Here is a 13,433-nt window from a genome sequence, read left to right on the forward strand (position 1 = left end):
AATCATGCGCCGTCATATAATGCGATAGTGGCGCTTATATGCTAGTGGCATCCAAAACCAAACCCATAGCGGAAGCTATGTCATCGCGCTTTGTTGAGTCCACATTAGCTCGAGGGCTGCCCAAATACAACCACTCGCCATATACAACACCCATGGGCTCTGTATAAAGCTTATGACCCGCACGATCGTCGGTACAACGAACACAGGGAGAGCCCATGGGAGTTAAGCAGAAGCATGAAGGCTGGCTTGTAATGTCATTGCCAAATGAAGGGATCACAGACTCCTTCATTATTTGACGACCCTGGACTTTGTCATGCAAGGTCGGGTACATGCCTGGATAGTCATGTACATCCTTTGACTGGTAACCTTTTTTCTTGTAGGATGGTATCAGCTCCAAATCAGCACGAGTTACTACTGTGCAAGCATCTGAAAGAAGTGATCTCTCACGAGTAATTACTGGATTCTCTATGGTCTTAGGCTCTAATTTCGATATGTCAATGCCAGCAGAAAGCGCAGCATTGGTAACGGAGTGGTACTTGGCCTCCCAACGCTCAGCCTCCTTCCAACCCTCACTGACCTCTGCCTCAAGGTTAACCTTCATCTGCTGATGTGATTCCGATAGTTGTTGGTAGTGCTCGTGAGCCTCCTGCAGCTGTTCGTGTAATACAGAAACAGCCTCTAAATAAGTCTCACGCTCCTGCTCTAAGTTGAAGATTATGCCCATCAAAGCGCCCTCGGGCAACTGAGAATATATGAAACACTACAACAAGTACCAAAAAGAATCACACACACAAGGACTTACCTGGCATTTTAAAGGGTCATCTATAGGCAATGACTCGTTGCTGCGCACAGGATCTATGATATCAGCACTGTTAGACAACATAGACGGAGCTGAAGCTGAGCCAAATACAGGACTCAGCTCCCGTGCGCCACAACAAGCGGCAAACATCTGTATTACAAATATTACAAATTACCTCAATAGACGTAAACGAGCCTACGCACCCACGAAACGACGGGATATCACTCTCCAGGATACACACCAAAATACGCAAATCGCGACTGCATTAGAAATTTCTTGCATTTAAATTATGGCATAAACACATTTGTTGAAATATAAACAAATGTGTATATCGCACGATGCCAAACAGTGCACCCATGGCACCAATGGCAGTACGAAACTAGACAAGTATCCCAGAAAGAACACTACTCAAATCTGATCAGCCTAGGCTCCAAGGTAGATAGAGATACCAATATAACACAAGGCTGCTTACTAAACGCAGGCACGCAAATCAACCGTGGTAATCCATCCATAGTAGATGTTGCATATTCATGGGAATTGCCACTAAACATGACGTGAGGGAACTCGTTGTCCTCAGTTAAGTGCAGTACTGCCGCTTCAGGGTGGCATCCTAGAGTATCTGGAGCTGTAGGCGCGATGAACCTAGCGGATGCCGTAAGCCTCAATGCCTCTAGGAACGTTAAGTTAGAGTCACGCAACATACCCAATTCATTCAAATGGCTGTATTCACAAATACCGCGCACTGCCTGGCTTGATGTACCCAGAAAACGAATACCATCCACAGAAAATGCATAGGGGTTAGTAGTCGATTGGAAGCTGCTGTACCGGCTGCTGTGCTCCAGGAATGTAGGATGTATAGGTTGCTGTGGTATGTTGCGATTAGATGGGTCGTCATTCCCTGGGTTGTATAGATAAGTATACATTGACCTACCTGGCATCAGGTCAACAGGTATAGAACCTGCAAGTTGAGCAAAATATACATCACACTGCGATAACGCAGATACGTCACATTTGCCAATGCCGTTACCAGCAATCACTAAGCGAACTACTTTCCTACTTAGCTCAGATAGCCTGAACAGTGTAAAAATCAAACTGAATCACCTACGGTGTACTACCAAAAATGAAATCGCGTAGTAGCAGTAACGCACTACGACTAGTAGTCTGACCACCAAGGTCTAACCCAGAAACAAATGCAACGTATTTCTCTTCAGATCGAGGTTCCAGGCACATTAGTGGAGGACCAGGATGCATATAGTCCTCACACTCAAATTCACCTTGATCGTTGATCCTGCCCTTTAGGCATATTACCTAATAGTCATAGACAATCTATCTAGATGCTTACCAGGCCAGTGACCAGGCGTTGAGGATCCAATATGCTGCCCCTAATAGCCACACGAATGCTCTGGTCCTCAATGAATAGACGATCGTCCGGTGAAGTGTACTTCGCCTTCATAGGTTGCTGCACAATGTAATAACTGAGTCTAGAACAATTACCCGCAACTTTAACTCCTCTGAGTATTCCTCCAAAGGTGATGGACGTAGTTTCATGTCCTTGTAAAGAGTACCAATGATGACACAATCACCCTAACGAAGTCTATAAGATCTTAGATATAACTACCTTGGCATCCTTTATAGAAGGCACATACACATAGCGACCGGGTTTAGGTACTGAATCTGTGGTATCAATAATGGTATCGCGCCATCGAGATTCAATCAATGGAAAGAAGCATGGACGAAGACGCTCAAGCTTCTCCATACTATATGTATAGTACTGGTTCGAATACGGAACGCCAATAATGCGAAAACGTTGCGATAAGCTGTCATCGTAGACAGCAATCTCACGAGTAGCCATTGTGTTGAATGAATAGAGAACTATGATGGCCTTGTATCTATATTTATAACAATAAAAAAATAATGTGTATTATATTACAGCCAATATGAGATTTAAAACATAAAGGCAACAATGGTGTTCACTTGAGTATGCGGTGAAGTATAGCCAAAATGTTAGCTATGACCAAACACACAATGGTAAAATACATCACAACCTTCGTGTAAAAATCAGATCGACTCTCAGCGCGAAGAAGGTTGCGAGTCTCGCGCTGTAAAGAGCCAGTCTCCTGAGCCTGAACGTATATGAAAAGTAGACACTGTAAACAAACATATTGCGTAGAGCGGATAATAGTCTCACGCTGCGATAATAATTTGCTCATAACATTAGAGCCTAGCTGAGTGGTATCCTCCAATACCCTGCGAATTATATGAATTCCACCAACGCGCATACCGGCGGGAGTCACCAAGGGCAGCTATAGATTCGCCCATAACCCTAGATTGGTCAAGAAGACGAACGCGTTCGCCCTCCGTAGCGGAACTGGCGTCACCGCCAAACTTCCAACTAACCATGATTATTGCTAATGAATGTGTGTGGGCTAAGCGTTAAAGTGTAGCTAGGTAAGGCACGTAGGGCACCCAGGTAGTAAGCGGCCCAAAAGGACACGCAAGGCATCGTGAGCCCCGGGAGGCTACAAAAATTGCTAACAAATCTTTCGAAATGATAGACGGGAATTGGAGTAGTTTTCAACCAGCAATTATCGCGCATCCGCTAAGCGTCACTTGCAACGATATTGCCCCTTCCGCAAGGATGCCTTCCAGGCTGGTGGGCCCGATCTTGATATCAGGCAGACACGCTAATCGGGTAAAGCTCTCAGATCCCCATCGTGACACACATAAGGTTACAAAATACAATGTGTAATATATATAGCATTAAATATAACATAATGCCACAGATGAGTTAGTGTTTCTCATTCTTTTTGCCTCGCCATGAAGGCAGGCCGTCGAGCCATCAATTCCAGTAGAGGTCGAGTATTTCAGGCACCAATAGCGGTATGTTTGTTTATGTTACATGAGTGCATTAATACGTATAATCATATCTATACAGAAGCGCATTGCTGGACTGTCATGTCTTGACCTCCGGAAGGATATTGTGGAATCCAGCCGAAAACACATTCGGATGCGTTCCGTGTGGCATCAATATGTCCAAGAAGTGTGTAAGCGCATGAATAACGTGGAATCGGATAATGAAGCTAGTGAGCAGGATAAATTCACACCTACTGATATATCACTTATACTCTCGGCATTCGCCAGTGCTCGCAAGCATGACACACGTTTATTTAACATCCTTCTAGAGGTAAATATTATAGACACTGTTAATATACACACTAGGCCGTGGACTCAAGCATCGATGGGTACTACCTTCGTGACTTTGCAGTGCTTTACAATGCACTGGCAAAAGTAGGAGTACGAGCTGACGAAATGATCAACAGCTTCAGCGTCAGTATCGAAAACAAATTGACCGCCAAATCGTCAGAGAAGGTAACAGTAATATACAAGGGCTGATATGTCCCAGGACCTCGCACTGCTGCTCAACGCACTTTTGGAATTGAATGTTCGTGATATACATGGCATCTTCGTCAAAACATCGCTAATTATATCCTCCAGGATTAAGTACATTGCTAACTGCCATACCCTAACACTGCTGCTGTACTCCTATTCCCGGTATAAAGGCTTCGTTCCTAGGATATCATTGGGCCCAGAAACCAGTAACAGTGGACTGGGCGATGGTAACGTGGATAGTTCCAATCTATCTGGAACTCACCAGGAAGCTGTGGATCATAGGGACACCTCATCCCCTGAGGAGACCCTCATTACCGAGACCACGTTGTCGCTTTTAGGACGCTGCGCTGACCTAATGTTATCCATGCAGGCAACGGATATACTGTATTACTATAAGTCAGCTCTTAACCTGATATACAAGCATGATACTGGCATCAAGCAGCATTTGTACGCATCTATAGCAAATATACACAAGGCGCACATACGAATCTCAGAACGGTTACTCGAGTTCGAGACGCGTGAGTTAGTGACTTTGCTCCAGCGGCTGCAACAGTCGCTCTCAATGCTCGAAGATACAGATCCTGACAGCCCACTATGGCCCGTGAATAATGAAATACAAACTCGGGTACCTCAACTAGAAGAATGCGTCCGAAACGAATTGGCATATCGCACCTCAACAATGTCATTCACCGAGGCACTAGGGTACCTCAAATGTCTACCAGATGATGACCACAGGTCTGCACTAGTATACCGAAGGCTATGTTACAAACTAAATAAAATAGTTGATATGACGTCATGGGATAGCTGTAACAAGACGGATTTATGGGAGTTGGCCACTTGTCTCTATCGACGTAGCGTGCTATACAGCAGTACGGAGCTGCAGCAATTGGTGGTAGCACTCAATCGCAGTATTACTGGCACTTTAAAACTTAAAGAAGTTGACCTCTTGTGCAAACTGTCCGCAAAAGTGGGAGCTAAATCAACACCGCTACAGAAAAAGGTAATGTCAGTATTGTGCAGAGCTGACTGCCTGCAACCGACCCAAGCCGCCTCTATGGTCTTTAATCTAGTGGCACTGGGATATATCCAAGGACTGGAGCAGATCCTAGCCGCGTGTGCCAATATAAACTCGCCAGAAGAAGCGCTTATGGTATTATCGGCAGCTGCTATCCTAAAGGTCAATGGGCTAATCAATGTCGACTCCAGTCTTCTGGAATCCATGATACACATAGTCAATGGGACTGAACTGTCGAACGACCGCAGTAAGAATTTGGTAGCACTACTCCGCGTAACAGGAATTGCTAATATACACTGGTACCAAGGACCATATCGCATGTATCCCAGAATGGTAGCCCCGGATAAACACGTAGTAACACGATCGGTTGACCTGAAACGTGGGAATGTAATTGTCAATGCAGATGTTATATCAGTGGAATGTTGCACTATGGAGATACAAGAGGCATTACAAGAGTTTGTCAAGAAGTTTGATACTGGGACCAGAGTACTAAGGGACTATAATGCCGATGGTATCATTGTGCCCATAGTAGTCAGGTTGCCTACTAAAGACAAGGTTGCTATATTCCTAATGGTTAACGACTGCTACTCTGGAGCACGACAAATGCTGAGGCTTGATGCTTACACCCAGCTGAGGCTACTAAGACAACGGGGTATACAGGCAGTGTGCTGTCGCGCCGAAGAATGGCTAACTAGCGATCGTACGCAATACATAGCCCGCTTAGTAGAACGATGCCATCATGTAGCGAAGGAAGAGTCACACACAGACCGTGATTTATCAATAGAAAAGGATACTAGAGCAGTAATACCAAACACAACGTCAGCGATAGACAGCTTCTCACGGCTACGTATGCTAGTTGAAAATAATGTAACTAGCATACACAAATAGTTATAAACATTATATATAATTAAACATATCGTGTGTTACACTGGTAACGTATAGTGCCTATCACATGCTACACACTCAACATCTTCCTCAGTGTTCCTGCTGCGCTTTCCGCATAACCGCAGCTTACTGAAGCGCTCGAGGTGATATGGATGCACCTGTTTAGTTTAACGTCGTGTACTACCTGGAATAGATTTGCTATCTTCTAACTTCCGTGAATATAAAGACAGCATGTGTAATTCCGTATCGGCAAAATGGCGGCAAAGCAAAAGACTATCGAGCAGCGCTACCAGAAGAAGTCGCAACTGGAGCATATCCTACTCAGACCGGATACCTATATCGGCAACACCGAGATGCTAACCCAGCAGATGTGGGTATATAACCAAGAAGCAAAACGTATGTTATACGAGCCTGTAACATTCATACCCGGGCTGTACAAAATATTTGATGAAATCTTGGTCAACGCAGCAGATGTACATGCTAGGCAGCAATCGGATCCATCCCTAACACGGATGACATGTATCAAGGTAAACTTTAATGCTACAACCGGCGCTATCACAGTTTTCAACGATGGAGAGCCAATACCAGTGGAGATACACAAGGAGCATAACGTATACGTACCAGAAATGATATTTGGCGAGCTACTGACGTCGGATAACTACGATGACGAGGATGGACGTATCACCGGAGGCCGTAACGGTTTTGGCGCTAAACTGACCAACATATTCTCCAAGAGTTTCTCCGTAACGTGCGCAGATAGTAAGAGACACAAACAATTCGCCATGAAGTGGGAGTCTAACATGACACGAGTTGCATCGCCAGCAAAGGTAGGCAGCTATCACGGCAAGGATTTTGTTAAGGTCACATTCATACCGGATTACGAGCGTTTTGGGATTCCTACGATGGACGAAGGCACTTTGAAGGTACTACTCAAAAGAGTTTATGACGTAGCTGGTACAACGGGATTACGTGTTTACTGGAATGATGAACGACTTGGTATCAGTGACTTCAAGCAGTATGTTGGACTCTACTTCGAAGATGACCCAACCGTAGTGAAGGTATACGACAAAGCACACCGGTGGGAAGTTATGGTATCAGCCACCGATGGCAGCGGGTTCCAGCAAGTGTCGTTTGTTAATAATATTACGACACTAAAAGGAGGGTCGCACGTGCAGCACGTACTGGAACCACTGGTAACAGCACTAACGAATAAAGTAAAGTCAAAAAACAAAGATGGTGTGGAGTTAAAACCCTACCAAATAAAGAATTACATATTCCTGTTCGTCAACTGCCAGATTGTCAACCCGACCTTCGACTCACAGACTAAGGAGACATTGACGACTAAACCAGCGAAATTTGGGAGTAAATACATAATGAACCCAAAGGCAGTTGCACAGATCCTGAAGAGCACTTTGACCGAACGGATACTGTCATTCGCCCAGGGTAGATTGAACATTGAACTCAAGAAGAAGATGAAAGTGACCAAAGCCGTTAACAGACTCACAGGCATCCCGAAACTGGAAGATGCAAATAACGCAGGCACTAGACACGCAAGAAACTGTACACTGATACTCACGGAAGGTGACTCCGCCAAGACGTCATGTCTAGCAGGGCTATCAGTAGTCGGCAGGGATAACTACGGTGTGTTTCCACTGAAGGGTAAACTGCTGAACGTACGTGACGCCAGTTACAAACAACTAGTTCAAAACGCAGAAATACAAAATATCCTGAAAATCATGGGATTAGATGTATCGAAAAAAGAACAGACGACGCCCGATGGGCTGAGGTATGGATCGATAATGATAATGACTGATCAGGACTATGACGGATCGCATATTAAAGGGTTATTGATCAACTTGTTACACTACTTTTGGCCAAAGATGATCCAGTGTCGCGGGTTTATACGCGAGTTTGTAACACCGATCATTAAGGCCACGAAGGGCGATTCTGTGTTGTCGTTTTTCACGGTACAGGACTACGTTCGATGGGTACAAAGCACTAACGTGGCAGGATGGAAGATTAAGTACTACAAGGGTCTCGGTACCTCGACGGATAAAGAGTTCAAGGAGTATTTCGTCAACATACAGCAGCACCTGATTGATTTCATATACGAGGATAATGCCGATGATGATAGCATTGATCTGGCATTCAATAAGAAACGAGTTGATGACAGGAAGTTATGGATGCAGAGCTATGAACATGGTACTACAGTGGACCATTCAATTAAGAAGCTGAGGTACACAGATTTCATCAATAAGGAGTTGATACAGTTTTCTATTTACGATACCGAGAGAAGCATACCATCAGTAGTGGATGGTTGGAAGCCAGGACAGAGGAAGGTGCTCTTCGGTTGCCTGAAGCGTAACCTAGTGGGTGAATGTAAGGTGGCACAGCTCACAGGTTATGTCGCGGAACACTCTGCATACCACCATGGAGAAGCTTCGCTGCAACAAACCATTATCAATATGGCACAGAACTTTGTAGGGTCCAACAATATCAACGTGTTGGAACCATGCGGTCAGTTTGGTAGCCGTAAGGAGGGTGGTAAGGATGCATCTGCAGCGCGTTACATCTTCACCAAGCTTAACCCAATCACGAGGTTGATTTTCGTAGAAGAAGATGATAATATCCTGGAGTACCAGAATGAAGAGGGGCAGACCATAGAACCGATGTACTACATACCAACAATACCCATGGTATTGGTCAATGGATCTGAAGGGATAGGTACAGGATTCAGCAGCCAGATACCAAATTATAACCCACTGGATATTATAGATAACCTGAAGAGATACCTAAACAATGTAGATATGAAGCCTATGGTACCATGGTACCATAAATTCACTGGTGAAATCGAACCAAACGATAAGGGTGGCTTTGATTGTCTAGGTAATTACCAGTGGCTAGATGAAAACGGACTACTGGAAATTACTGAATTGCCAATACGCAAGTGGACACACGACTATAGAGTGTTTCTGGAGTCACTAGAGCAGGGAGTTAACGGAAAAGAACCTTTAATCCTAGGGTTCGTAGACAACTCAACACATGAAAGTGTGCATTTTACGTTAAATGTGAACCCCGAGTGTATAGAGGAGGTTATTAACGAGGGGGTTGACAAAGTATTCAAGCTACGAACAAGCATAGCCACAACTAACATGACGTTGTTCGACGCTAACAAGAAGTTAAAGCGTTACAGCAACGAGCTAGAGATTATACGTGATTTCGCAGCGGTAAGACTCGCTACATATGAAAAGAGGAAGACATACCTAATCAACAACCTGAAGCTACTGTTGAGAAGGATTAGTAACCAGGTACGATTCATACACATGGTGGTCAACGAGGAGTTGGTGCTATTCAAAAAGGCTAAGGCTACTCTCGTGGCAGAGCTGCGTGATCTAGGGTTCGATTCAAACACGGATATACTTAAAGGCAGTGAAGAACCAAGTACTCTAAACGAACCCGTGACACCGTCAAGGCGCTCGGGTACCCAGGATGCACCAGGCGCTGATTACAACTATCTACTCAATATGCCGCTATGGTCACTCACACTGGAGCAGGTACAAAAGCTTAACGAAGAACATGCGCAAAAGGAAAATCAACTCCGGATACTCCTGGAGACAACCGCAACTGATATGTGGATGGATGACCTAAATAAAGTAGAAGTCGCTATTAAAATGGCATACCAACAAGATGAAATCACGGCGCCCACACCGTCACATGCTGCCCTAATGCAGTTGACTAAAATTAAACGCAAGGCATCACAAAGCCAGCGGTCGACTGCCACACCAAAAGCTACACAAAGCCCGCCATCCAGCCGCGGTAATTCAACGTCACGATCTAATAAACGATCGAAGTACTCCGATAGCTCAAGTGAGTTCTCGGATGTCTCAATGCTATCCGATGACGAAGGATTGTTCAAGAAACCGAAGCAGCGTCAAATGTCAATCACCACCGCATTCGCAAATGCATCTAAAAATAAATCCGTGGGTACACTTGGTATATACTCACAGGACATGTCACCAACGGGTACAGTGGAAATGGAACCTGGAACTCCACTGACCCAGATGCCACTATCCCAGGATGCATTGGGTGCCGAGGATATTGAGCGACTGATGGCATCAGTATTGAACCGAGGTAGAAATGCCCCGGGAACAAGCCCAAAGAGCCAGTCAACACCAAAATCAACTGGGTTAGCTAAGCGAACACCAGCTACACCCAAATCAACGACGTCATCAGTTGGAAGTAGTACTAAAAAGACACCGCAAAAACGCGGAGCAAAGAGTAAACGGCAATATGAGTCCAGTGATGAAAGTGATGACTACTCGGGTGAAGATGATACCAGCGAGGATGAATACATAGAGTATACCGCATCACAGTCCACACGAAGAAGCACTAGGATCAAGCAAACCGGTTTTAGTACCACCCAGGACATAGATACACCAACTGAACTACAGGCCACCATACCAGAGGACACACCTGAACAGACATCAAGCGCATTAGATCGAGCTGGCCTAAGCAAGTTTAACGTCGGACTGGCAGAACGAATTAAACACATTCCAAAGGAAAATTGAAACATAACCATACACATTGGGTAGATACATAATATATACCAAATCTGTAAACATCAGTGTTCATTTATAGATAAATGGTATCAACATGCCCACACATGTGTAGACGGGGATGTGTCATCACCATGCATCACTAGACACAAAATGGAAACCTGGAGGTCGAAACTCGAAGCCAGCGGCGGTGTGTTCCGCAAGTTCACAGGGCAGTTTAAAGCAGCGCTGGGCGAAGTGGGAACGCAACTCAAGCATCATGCAAGCCAGGCAACCAAGGAAATAGGAATCGATCTAGACAATATCAACACACCGCCATTCTGCAAAGGGATTAACCAAGTGCAATGCTCACTATTCTCACCACCGGGCAGCTGCGCAAGCAAACGTACAAGCATCAGTGTGTCAGGAGATTATAACTTCGTATTCGAATTGAAATTCCATCCACATGAAATAGGAGTTGTTATATGCACAGTATCCAATGTCAAGGAACAAGACTGTACCTTCAAATGGAGACGTAAGCATGCAACCTATGTAGTGGATATCGAACATGCCAAAGGACCGAGATATGTGCTTACAGCCGATGATATAGGTAACAGCATAGTGGTCCATTGCACACCAGAAGGAGGATTGGGTACAGCCATTGGAGAAATCGGGCCCTTTGACGTGGATGTAACCTCAAGAAGAGCTATCCAGGACTCATTGATCAACTCAAGTGCAAGACACGATGTCTACATGGAACGTGATGCAGCTACCATCAAGACGGTTACTGAGGTGCTACGAAACCCAGATATAACATTCTGTAAAGATGGGTCACAGGTTAAATACGTCATGTATATCATGGCAGAGGAAGTGCAACTACAGTCAGATGATGATTTTAAAGGAGATACCATACTGAAATGCAGATATACAAGCTCATTCCCAAGGGTTAGACTATGTAACCATGAACCGTGCAGGATGTTCCTCACAATCAGTGATAAGCATGAAGTAACTTTACGGATGCTCAGCAAGCAACAGAGAGATATGGTAGCACTCACCCTGCGGGCATTCCACAGCAGAGCCCTTATATTAAACTCACTGGAAACTAATTCATTAGAAGTCCTGAGAGATGGAAAGTTGCAAGATGTAACCAGTGGAGGTAGACACCTAAATGTAATCATGGCGCTACAAAAAGCAAATGACGATCTTTCAGTAGCACTAGATGAAACCACAAGGTTACGTAAGGAGCTCAGTCGTTGTAAACAAGAAAAGAGCTTTTTGGAATCTGAAATGGAAAATACAATCAGAGTGTTCCAACAACAACTATCTGAAGATGATACACAAGAACCTAGCAAAGGACATAATAAGGAAAATTACGAAACACTGTACACCGATTTGATCAACAGAAATGCACAATTGGCAGATCAGTTAGCTGAGATCACAAGAGAACGCAATAACATAGAACAGGAACTAGATACAGTACGAGGGGAACGAAATAGACTTGATAAACATGTACAAAGCGTGGTTAAGGACCTGGAAAGATTAAGGTTCGATAACCAATGTCTAGAGAAACAAGTAGAAGATCTAAAGGCTAAAGTCAGGAAACTCGCATCGCTCTAAACATAGGGATCACACACAGTAACATATACACAAACAATATATAAATATATCGCTAAACATAAATGCAAGATTCTAGCATACTAGGATTCACACTACCAAGAAATGTAGTCAATGGTAACACGGAATATACACCGCCGCCATGGGCAAACTTCAACACGGCAGAAGTACTAACACAAGACAACATATACTCACTAGAAATCATATCAAGAGGTAAAATAATAGCAACAGAGCATCTTAAGGATAAGCGTTACTATGTACTAGGGTCACTAGACACCTGCGACCTAGTATATACAAACCCACTGGTGTCAAGAAGACACCTAGTCCTCCAATATAATAGACATGGTCATCTGTTGCTCTACGATCTGAAATCAACACATGGAACTACACTTAACCATGAAAAAATTGAACCGGATAAATACTACAAACTAAAAAATGGCGATCAAGTGCGTATTGGAACAAAGGGAACTACCAGTAGAACATATATTGTATGCGGACCTGATGACCCAGAATGTACACAACAAAATGAACCAGAATTGAAAAAACGAAAATCGGTAAAAGATAAACTAGTAAAGGATGAACAAGAACTAATGGATAAAGTAAGCAAAGCAACCGCTGCAGAATATTACGATACAAATTTATATTTTGATGAATATGATGAATACTTCGATAGAGACCCAGTAAATAATAAAAGACAGAAAAAAGAAAAACAAAAGGTTCATACAGCGGCGTCTCTACAACATGACATCCAGGAACTATACCAAGCTGAAATCGACACTTTAAACAGATGGTACGATATACTAAAACAATCGAAAGAAGAAGGATTTGAATATACAGGAGATACACCAACAAAAACCGACACGCTGATGCACACTCTGCAACTCAAAAGCCTAGAAAGTGACAGAATAAAATACCAAAAACAACTGGATACTATTCAACAAGATATAGAACACTTACAAAAACTACTCAAATTGACACAAACGTAGTAATAATGTATATGTGGACGTGTATCTAAGTACGTACAGCAGTAGTGGCATATAGAAAGACGCAGATCTAAAAATTGGGAGACCGAGACAGGACGCAACAAACAAATGCCAGACCACTAACAGAAACATATATAACTTCTGTAAACCGGGAATATAAGCAGGTTGAGTCTACTAAGGACACGAAAGGGTGCATTGATATATCATCAAAT

The 13,433-nt window shown here is 43.8% G+C and overlaps 7 protein-coding genes across 7 annotated transcripts; 4 read left to right on the forward strand and 3 right to left on the reverse strand.

Annotated features, from left to right (window-relative positions):
* Nucleotide 1: 1 nt before the first annotated feature.
* On the reverse strand, nt 2-1,079 carry BBOV_III004790 (uncharacterized protein). The gene is made up of 2 exons (XM_001611560.2): nt 803-1,079; nt 2-742 (listed from the first exon to the last, which is right to left on the reverse strand). Exons 1-2 carry the CDS (start codon nt 947-949, stop codon nt 35-37), a joined length of 855 nt encoding a protein of 284 aa, XP_001611610.1. The 5' UTR covers nt 950-1,079; the 3' UTR covers nt 2-34.
* Nucleotides 1,080-1,174: 95 nt separating this feature from the next.
* On the reverse strand, nt 1,175-2,671 carry BBOV_III004800 (DNA polymerase alpha/epsilon subunit B family protein). The gene is made up of 7 exons (XM_051766997.1): nt 2,418-2,671; nt 2,294-2,383; nt 2,142-2,258; nt 1,905-2,107; nt 1,731-1,870; nt 1,503-1,697; nt 1,175-1,469 (listed from the first exon to the last, which is right to left on the reverse strand). The coding sequence occupies exons 1-7, from the start codon at nt 2,649-2,651 to the stop codon at nt 1,204-1,206; spliced, it is 1,245 nt and encodes a 414-aa protein (XP_051623441.1). The 5' UTR covers nt 2,652-2,671; the 3' UTR covers nt 1,175-1,203.
* Nucleotides 2,672-2,739: 68 nt separating this feature from the next.
* On the reverse strand, nt 2,740-3,219 carry BBOV_III004805 (putative integral membrane protein). The gene is made up of 3 exons (XM_051767085.1): nt 3,081-3,219; nt 2,959-3,046; nt 2,740-2,922 (listed from the first exon to the last, which is right to left on the reverse strand). The coding sequence occupies exons 1-3, from the start codon at nt 3,197-3,199 to the stop codon at nt 2,770-2,772; spliced, it is 360 nt and encodes a 119-aa protein (XP_051623697.1). The 5' UTR covers nt 3,200-3,219; the 3' UTR covers nt 2,740-2,769.
* A 357-nt stretch (nt 3,220-3,576) lies between these two features.
* BBOV_III004810 (uncharacterized protein) lies at nt 3,577-6,112 on the forward strand. The gene is made up of 4 exons (XM_001611562.2): nt 3,577-3,679; nt 3,735-3,983; nt 4,019-4,168; nt 4,203-6,112. The coding sequence occupies exons 1-4, from the start codon at nt 3,617-3,619 to the stop codon at nt 6,090-6,092; spliced, it is 2,352 nt and encodes a 783-aa protein (XP_001611612.1). The 5' UTR covers nt 3,577-3,616; the 3' UTR covers nt 6,093-6,112.
* A 201-nt stretch (nt 6,113-6,313) lies between these two features.
* On the forward strand, nt 6,314-10,687 carry BBOV_III004820 (DNA gyrase/topoisomerase family protein). The gene has a single exon (XM_001611563.2). The coding sequence runs from the start codon at nt 6,344-6,346 to the stop codon at nt 10,655-10,657; it is 4,314 nt and encodes a 1,437-aa protein (XP_001611613.1). The 5' UTR covers nt 6,314-6,343; the 3' UTR covers nt 10,658-10,687.
* Nucleotides 10,688-10,791: 104 nt separating this feature from the next.
* Nucleotides 10,792-12,261, forward strand: BBOV_III004830 (uncharacterized protein). Its single transcript, XM_001611564.2, has one exon. The coding sequence runs from the start codon at nt 10,799-10,801 to the stop codon at nt 12,239-12,241; it is 1,443 nt and encodes a 480-aa protein (XP_001611614.1). The 5' UTR covers nt 10,792-10,798; the 3' UTR covers nt 12,242-12,261.
* Nucleotides 12,262-12,263: 2 nt separating this feature from the next.
* On the forward strand, nt 12,264-13,244 carry BBOV_III004840 (FHA domain containing protein). Its single transcript, XM_001611565.2, has one exon. It carries the CDS (start codon nt 12,304-12,306, stop codon nt 13,222-13,224), a length of 921 nt encoding a protein of 306 aa, XP_001611615.1. The 5' UTR covers nt 12,264-12,303; the 3' UTR covers nt 13,225-13,244.
* The last annotated feature ends 189 nt before the right edge of the window (nt 13,245-13,433 follow it).

This window comes from Babesia bovis, chromosome 3 (genome assembly GCF_000165395.2).
Source record: "Babesia bovis T2Bo chromosome 3, whole genome shotgun sequence".
Lineage (NCBI taxonomy): Eukaryota > Apicomplexa > Aconoidasida > Piroplasmida > Babesiidae > Babesia > Babesia bovis.

Excerpts from the sequence above, each read along its gene's own strand:
- BBOV_III004790 (XM_001611560.2), bottom strand. The coding sequence starts at position 949 with ATGTTTGCCGCTTGTTGTGGCGCACGGGAGCTGAGTCCTGTATTTGGC. Across the intron at positions 743-802 it reads ATGACCCTTTAAAATGCCAG|TTGCCCGAGGGCGCTTTGAT; the intron begins GTAAGTCCTTGT and ends ATATATTCTCAG.
- BBOV_III004800 (XM_051766997.1), bottom strand. The coding sequence starts at position 2,651 with ATGGCTACTCGTGAGATTGCTGTCTACGATGACAGCTTATCGCAACGT. Across the intron at positions 2,259-2,293 it reads CAGAGGAGTTAAAGTTGCGG|CAACCTATGAAGGCGAAGTA; the intron begins GTAATTGTTCTA and ends TACATTGTGCAG. Across the intron at positions 1,470-1,502 it reads CAGCCATTTGAATGAATTGG|AGGCATTGAGGCTTACGGCA; the intron begins GTATGTTGCGTG and ends TAACGTTCCTAG.
- BBOV_III004805 (XM_051767085.1), bottom strand. The coding sequence starts at position 3,199 with ATGGTTAGTTGGAAGTTTGGCGGTGACGCCAGTTCCGCTACGGAGGGC. Across the intron at positions 3,047-3,080 it reads GCCCTTGGTGACTCCCGCCG|GGTATTGGAGGATACCACTC; the intron begins GTATGCGCGTTG and ends TATAATTCGCAG. Across the intron at positions 2,923-2,958 it reads TTATCCGCTCTACGCAATAT|GCTCAGGAGACTGGCTCTTT; the intron begins GTTTGTTTACAG and ends ATATACGTTCAG.
- BBOV_III004810 (XM_001611562.2), top strand. The coding sequence starts at position 3,617 with ATGAAGGCAGGCCGTCGAGCCATCAATTCCAGTAGAGGTCGAGTATTT. Across the intron at positions 3,680-3,734 it reads TATTTCAGGCACCAATAGCG|AAGCGCATTGCTGGACTGTC; the intron begins GTATGTTTGTTT and ends ATATCTATACAG. Across the intron at positions 3,984-4,018 it reads TATTTAACATCCTTCTAGAG|GCCGTGGACTCAAGCATCGA; the intron begins GTAAATATTATA and ends TATACACACTAG.
- BBOV_III004820 (XM_001611563.2), top strand. The coding sequence starts at position 6,344 with ATGGCGGCAAAGCAAAAGACTATCGAGCAGCGCTACCAGAAGAAGTCG.
- BBOV_III004830 (XM_001611564.2), top strand. The coding sequence starts at position 10,799 with ATGGAAACCTGGAGGTCGAAACTCGAAGCCAGCGGCGGTGTGTTCCGC.
- BBOV_III004840 (XM_001611565.2), top strand. The coding sequence starts at position 12,304 with ATGCAAGATTCTAGCATACTAGGATTCACACTACCAAGAAATGTAGTC.